The 7,887-nt window shown below is 38.4% G+C and overlaps 1 protein-coding gene across 1 annotated transcript; it reads left to right on the top strand.

Annotated features, from left to right (window-relative positions):
- Positions 1–3,016: 3,016 nt before the first annotated feature.
- On the top strand, positions 3,017–5,875 carry LOC134854275 (histamine H2 receptor-like). The gene has a single exon (XM_063870471.1). It carries the CDS (start codon positions 4,258–4,260, stop codon positions 5,614–5,616), a length of 1,359 nt encoding a protein of 452 aa, XP_063726541.1. The 5' UTR covers positions 3,017–4,257; the 3' UTR covers positions 5,617–5,875.
- The last annotated feature ends 2,012 nt before the right edge of the window (positions 5,876–7,887 follow it).

Below are 7,887 nucleotides of genomic sequence, written 5' to 3'. Positions count from 1 at the left end.
AACAGTCATGAGAAATAATGTTCCTTGTAGGACACGCTGGTTGAAAATGATGTTCCAGTCTGTCTCCCAACAGACAGATAAATGGATTCCAGTAGATGCTTCAAGCCGACTCAGCTCAGTCTGAGATTAAAGCGTCATGAAACCTAAAACTGAAAGTAGCAATAAAAACCATCAGAGCCGCTCACCGCCTGTGAATACTTCGTTCAGCCATTTGATCTTTTTCCTATTTTTTAATTTATGTATCGTTAGATCCTCAGACAAGATAATTTCGCATGCTTTAGAGATCAATAACTTCTTTAATAAGAGTTTAGCTAACATAGAAAACGGACAAATGGGCTCTTGACAAAGAACATTTCTCAGGCAAACGAAAAAAATATAACCTAAAATTATCAATAAATTTAAAAATTACACTTTTCAGAGATACTTTTGTGTATATCCGACTTTGAAAGAATGCGACAGAATATTTCCGCTCAGGTTTTTTCTCTCCTGACCAAATTCGACTTTTTAACTAGCCATTTTTGGTGGATATTCTACATACTATCTGGAAGTTACAGATAACCAAAGCTCAAAACTAAAAAAAAGCAATCACTTGTGACCCTTACTTTTTATGTTATGGGGAGTTGGATTTGGGACCAATTTGACCACTAGAATTGACATAGGACTTTTACCGCGCGATAAATATCATACTAAGCAATCGTCAGCGCAAAATTGATCAGCTGCAATATGAACTGATAAAAGCGTTTTGTTCTTGTCAATACGTAACCAGATGCAAAATTAATTTTTTTATGTGATATCTTTCGTTTTTAAGATAGAAAAAACACATAAATAAAAAAAAATCACAAGGTTTTATTTTTCTTAGCTGTTTCTAACTAACACATTTCAATCGCACAACGGCAGTCGGAACATTTAAGTTTTATAATTTGACTCGAACAGTCTTGTCTGTATTTTTTTTGAATTGGTTGCTAGCCTTCTAAGATAAATACGCTTCTGTTAATTTTGGTCTAAATAAGAGACGAAAATACCACGTACCTGACAAAACATTCTCTCCTAATCGGAAAAAGCTGCAAAAAAATACAAACTTGATCCATCTGGTACCATAGAAAATTAAACGTTTAAAAGACGATTCATTTTTCGATTTTTTGTCAATTAGATGCCCGGGTTGAACTCTAGTGCCGAATCAATTGCCGAAAATTTAGTGCCGAATCAATTGTTATGCATAGGTTAGAACTAATTAATCATGCTCTGATTCAGCGCTGATTCATTTCTGCAAATTACTTAAAATTAGCAATGATTCATCGAAGCCAACCTATGCATTAACATTGATTCAGCGGCGAATTCGCAATTCAAACCGGTTGTCTAAAAGTAATTATCCACAAAAAGTTAAAATTGAACAGCGATTCAAAATTGAACAGCGATTCAAACGTTTCAAGTTGTGACTGATATTTTGGGTCAAACAACGGTTAGAAAATAGCTGTTTTTTTTAAATCCGACTGGAAAAAAGTGACGCAACGTTTGTGATCGGGTTGATTGTTTCTTCAGACAAATTTCGACTTTTTAAATAGACTTTTTATGTTTTTAAATTTTTGAGGATTGTTTTTATTTTATCCGGAAAATAGTATAATCCTATGCTCAAATTTAAAAAAAAAACACAGTTCACATTTAAACTTTTTTTATAAAGTTATTAGGGTTTAAAGATGAATAAAAATTGACATTTCCAACGCGTTTTTCTGAAAATGGGTTGAGTTTGGAATTTGGAAGAAACCTGGCTCAAAATTTCATTAGAATTAATATGTAGTATTTTGTTTTGCAACGGTTTGGCCCACAAATTTACACTAAACAGATCATGTTTGGCTCTGTTTAGTCAACCAAAAAATTATTCCAAACTTATTAATTCATTTACTGACAAAACACTATCACTTCAGGACTCTTATGTTGCCAAAAAAAAAACTGTAAAGAATTGTAAAATTTTCTCAGCTTATTTATTTTCGTTTGTTAGCCAAAAAATGTCATTTTTTGCTACATAAAACACCAATTTTTTTAAAATATTTTAAAAAGCTTTTGCTCTTTCTTGTGGAGTTTTTTAAAGTGTGTTGGGCTTCATAAGAGGTTTGCAGGCAAATGAACAAAAAGGTTGGAGTAATTTTTGATTGACTGATTAAAACGAAAAATGATCAATTTTGGGGAAACTTTTGAGCCAGAATTTTGCAAAACAAGTTGCACCACATTAACTTTGTTAAAGTTTTAAGCAAAGTTAGTTCTAAAAGTTTCAAGCTTTGTCATTTTTGTCTACAATCAATCCAATTTGAGAAAAACGCGTTTTAAAATTAAAATTTTATTCTTTTGTCGGTATAGTTTAAATCACCACTGTATTATCGCGTGAGTGGTGATTTATTCCGGCTTAGAAATCTCACGGATTAAATCACCACTCACGCGTTAATACAGTGTTGATTTAAACTATCCCGACAAAAAAAATAAAAACTTTAATTTTAAAACGCGTTTTTCTCAAATTGAATTGATTGTAGACAAAAATGACAAAGCTTGAAACTTTTAGAACTAACTTTGCTTAAAACTTTAACAAAGTTAATGTGGTGCAACTTGTTTGCGAAATTCGAATTTGGCCAGTTTTGCATGTTGCTGTACTTGACATAACGTGTGGGTGGATTTTCAAAACATTCACAAAAATAAGTTTTCGGGTCGATCACGGTCAGCCAGAAAATACATTTCGTGAAACAGTGTAAAAAGGAGGACCCTAAGAAAGAAAAGCGCATAACCCCCGTCCTTGCCCCACTGAACTACGGTGATGATCAAAGTAATTGTTGGACAAACCTGTTCCTACAATTTAGTGTTGATCCAAAACATATTTCTATCAAGAAAATCATTTCTTTCCCCTATGCTTCCCCTGTAAAAGACTAAGTCAGGGTTTATGCCTGTTCGATTTTTGTATAATATAACAGTGAATCGCTCTTTTCGCAATATCTAAAAGAAAAAAAAACAGGCTTTGACCTGATGCACATGCAGCTAAATTGAGCTGCAGTTTTCGGACCTGTGATCGACTTACTTTTAATACCGGACTTAGTGCTTGCATTTAACCTGGGTGATTTTTTCGTAATCAGAAATACGGACGAAATGTTGCGATCAATAAACCCCTAAGGCAGATTATGTACGTAGGCACCTTTTTTGTAGTCAGCTACCGCAGGAAAAAGGCTTAAATACTGACCTTGTTTTATTCAGCTTTTGTATTTTTTGATTTTTGACCAAACAAAGATTATAGTGACCAACAATCATTAGTAAAATGAATTGGTTATTTATTTTTAATCTCAACCCATTTTTTGTGTATTTCTACTTAAGAAATCTACTTGTGTTTTAAAAATCTACTTGTGTATTAAAAATGCTTGGCTGTCAATCTTAAATGGCCGATTAATAACTGAGTTTTCTTTTTATCTTGTTCGTCTTTAAATACATATCTGATCTGTTGATGATTTTTAAAGCAGCTTCCATTTGCCTGATGTTAAAGTAAAACGCATTTTGGGATTCACCTGTTTTAGTGTTTGTCAGAGCACAGTGAGCGACCTTAGTGCATTGAGCCGATGCACTGAGACGATTTAATATCTGGGCCGATTGTGAAAAAGAAGCAAACTGCTGCTGCCGGGGCAGGGGTGGGGACGTGGACGGGGACGGGCTTCAATTCAGTACCTGATGCTAGTCGCATTGTGACAAAAAAAAATACATTATTTCTTGCCGGTGGCTCCTCGTTTATTTTATTGACAGATGGAGGTAGTGTTTGTGGTAGAGAAAAAAGAGCTGATCCCCTTTGATTGATTTATTATTTCGCAGCGGTAGGGCTTACACAGGAGGGTGCGGCCAAGTAGAAGAACCGGACAGGAGCTTTAGAGACCGCCAACCTGCTTGTACGTTCCTTTTTGTGGTGACATACATAGTCAAGTGACGCAGCACATTGTGGCTCAAATCCTTTTTTACAAAATCATTTGGCCAATTTTATCTCCATTACAAACTCACAATGATCAATGCAGTTGAAAGCAAATCACCAATTTATCATCTGGCTACCAAAACAGCTACCTTCGCCTCCCTTATAGGCACGCTTAACGCTTCATCCCTGCTTCTTTTTCACTGCTAACTGATATCTGCAAGCAAATTGCATTGCTGCTCACTTATAAGTCTACCTAAGTCACTTTAGTAATCAGCTTCTCTTCTGCCTCCGGCGCTGTCCGGTCGGTTTTTTTGATCTCGCACTCAGCAATGCAGATGATGACTGCGGCGGCTACTGAAGCTAAAATTTGGGCAAAGAACGCCTCTTTCAACCTTTCATCAGCGTCGGTGGTGGCGGGGGCGCAAAATGCCTCAGATGATGAGCAAGGCGAAACTGCGGAAACACTGCAATCCTATGGATTCTATTTTGCATCATTATGTCTTGCACTTGTTACAATTCTTACCATATTAGGGAACTTGCTGGTTATGATTGCAATTTTGAAGACTAAAACCCTGCGATCGACCCAGTATATTTTTATATTTTGTCTGGCAACCACTGATCTATGCCTGGGCTTACTGGTTCTGCCATTCGCTACCTATTACGAGATGACCCAATCGTGGGCTTTTGGGACAGTGTTATGCAATGTGTGGGTTAGTCTGGACGTGATGCTCTGTTCGGGTTCTGTACTGCACCTGCTTTTCATTACTATAGACCGCAAACTGGCCATCAAGTATGCGATCGAGTACAGGTTTGTGGTGACCAAGCCCAGAATCGCCATGTGTATGATTCTGGTGTGGGTCATCTCCATCGGAAACTCCTTTCTCCCTATCTTTCTCGGTTGGAATACTGCGGATGGTTCTGTGCAGAACACCCGAGACCCCACCCAATGTGGCTATGACATGGGAAACAAGTGGTATTGTCTCATAGTCGGCCTGGTCACCTTCATAATTCCCCTGCTAGTCATGGCCCTCATGTACATCGACATACTGCACATGGCACGAATTCAGAGCAAGAAAATTCGCGAGCAAACCGTCTTTGTCAGTGCAAACAGTGCAAGTAACGATGTGCAAAACAGCAGCGGCAGATTCAGCAAATCATACAGCAACAATAACAAAAAAACCAACAACAACAGCACTCTAGAGGTGCCCGGAACGTCTTCGTCAGCAGATGCGTCCGGCACCATTAACGGAGGAGCTTCTGCTGGCACCGAGATCTCCTCGCGGCCCTCAGTTAGTAGCAAAAGGCGACAGCCGCCGCGAACAAGTGTGGCAATCCACAAACTAATGAACAACGTGGACACAATCTACCGCGAGAACAAAGCTACAGTCACAGTGTTTGTCATTTTTGGACTGTTCTTCATTTGTTGGTTTCCATACATGGTACTCTTCACTTTCTGGCCCTTAAAGGGCAATGGTCTGCAGACTGTGAATCCTATAGCCATGAAAATATTTGTATGGACAGGCTATGTCAACAGTACCGTAAACCCTTTTCTCTACACTATGCTGAACACGACATTCAGAGATGCCCTGAAAAAACTGTTTTCTACTCAGCGCAAACGTCAACATGCAGACGATATTTTGGATCTGGGAGTGGCGAACGGTCTCCATGTATCAGCCAGCGGAGTCTAACCAACATACCTTCACTATACTCAGAACCAAATATACCGCCGCTTTCGATCATTACAACTCAGATCAGTTTTTCACCAGCATCATTTCAATCAAACACTTCTTAACTTCTTAGACCCCCCCCCCCCCAAAGTGTGCAGGCCCAATTTCATTTTAGAGCAAACTTCAACAACCTACTTAAAGTAGCTTTGTAATTGATAACACGTAACTAATTGAAATGATCTTGTAATTACTATAATCATTTGACTCTAATATAAATTATTTCAACCATCTTTTTACCCTAAATTTTTCCGGAAGAAATTTCAGAAGTACAAACTTAGGGCAGACGCTATTCGAACTGCTATTGCAACTGCTTACCATTTGCTGAAAACATTAGATTCATAAATTCCTGATCGCAACCGCCCGCTCGCCCGACTGCTTACGTTCAAATGCACCTCACGCCGTCAAAATATCCATAAGTATTCCCCGTTTTGCTGTTTAGCAGCCATATCATGTTTTTGAAAAAGAAAGAGGAAAACAGTCTTCGATTTTCTTCGATTCTGGACCATCAATTTTTTCCAAGGATTTTCAATTGTTTTTTTTTAAACGGGGCCCAGAACCATACATTTAATTGAAATTTTTTAAAAAAGTTTACTTATGAAAAGAGATTCTCAAAAATTTAAAAAATCTAACTCAACAGGATAAATTCGAAGAGCTTCATCAAAGAGTAGTTTCTGTCTTAATTGACTGGACAGGGTCGAGAAACTTTTCAGAATAATGTTAAGTCGTAGCCCTTCTCTTGATTTCTCTAGTCTCGATAGAGAAACACTGGCAAACTGCAGTTAAATTAAAATCAATACTAATAAACTCAAACAGTCCCGCTTGAGTGGAATGAAGTTAAGATTAGTGGTTCCATTAGACAAAAAAAATCGGTTTACAAAATATGTTTTGGGTTCGGTCACAGATCACTATGATCAATGTCATGGTAACAAATCGAATACTGCTACCAGAGATGGCACTAAGGGACTTCGAGTTGAAACATTACTGTCATCCGGTCGGCTTGGCATCATGATAGTGATCTACATATATGCATATTTATATCTATTTTTATACTTTATACCACAGGTCAGCTGATCTTGAGAACTACGGCCAGTCCGTATTGCTAAGAGCCTAACATGTGCAGAACCGAGAGAAAAGATTATGTTTCAATTAAATTCTTTTTTCATATTGAGTTATCTCCTCAGTCGTCAATACGCACGGATTCAATATAAATCATACAACACCGCATGACATGGCGCAACCAGCAGGTTACAAATTTCCGCTGAGCATCCCGCCATTCTGGCAGAAGGCAACGGCGAAACAGCCGATGGAATAGACAAAATGGACAGCCATAATGGAGATGGCCGTCCTGGCTAAAGACGGTATAGATGTGCGAACTCTACTTCGTGCCTGACCACCAACTATAGAACCAACGGAACTAATTTACGAGCTGGAAATTAACGGTGAAACTGAAGCGGAAAAGAGATAAAAGAAATCAGGAGAAAAAGGTCAACTGGGAAAATCAAATAGCATCAGTTCGAAAAAGAGGACCACTTTGCAACAGTTTCCTATGAGAGGAAGCAGATGTCAAGGTGAGAATTTATATCTTCTTGTTTTTGGGGGCTGAAGGCCAAAGGCAGCTACAAAAAAAAACGCCCAGGAGTTGAGAAACACACAATATCCAGTAGAGAGTTGATCCAGATACTGAATAACGTTTTTGTCACTACGCGAATAATTGCCTTCGAAAGACATAAATTCATCTGCCGAAAGCAACGGAAAAATGAATCATTACAACAATTCCATGCGGATTTAGTAGAGCTAGCGGCCCGGGCCGACTGCGGTGACAGAGAAGAAGAATGGGTCCGAGACATGTCCACTGCCCATGTGACAAATAAGAAAATCGCCGAAGAACTACTAGCAGAAACAAGGTTGCCATAAGGTGCCTACGAATATGCGATAAGAAGATAAAAAGGGATAGAACACAGTATGACCAAGAAAACCAATCCATTCGGTCCATCAACAAGCTCACTGACAACTCAGCAAGAACCCATGGGATTCATAGAGCCACGAGGTGAAGGAGATCGAAGTGGATATTCAAACAGTCATCACGGCCGAGGTTTTGGCAGAGGCAGTCAAATTTTCCAGAAAGGAAACTTAAAAAAATCAATCAAGAGAAACGCAGATTTCACGAAGAAATTAAACTACAAATGCAGTATACAGTTCGGCCATAACCACTTACAATCATGTCCGGCTGAA

The sequence above is a fragment of the Symsagittifera roscoffensis genome, chromosome 9, assembly GCF_963678635.1.
Source record: "Symsagittifera roscoffensis chromosome 9, txSymRosc1.1, whole genome shotgun sequence".
In the NCBI taxonomy this organism is placed as follows: Eukaryota; Metazoa; Xenacoelomorpha; order Acoela; family Convolutidae; genus Symsagittifera; species Symsagittifera roscoffensis.
The sequence above is the reverse complement of the archived record's forward strand: the minus strand, read 5'-3'. Positions and strand labels throughout refer to the sequence as shown.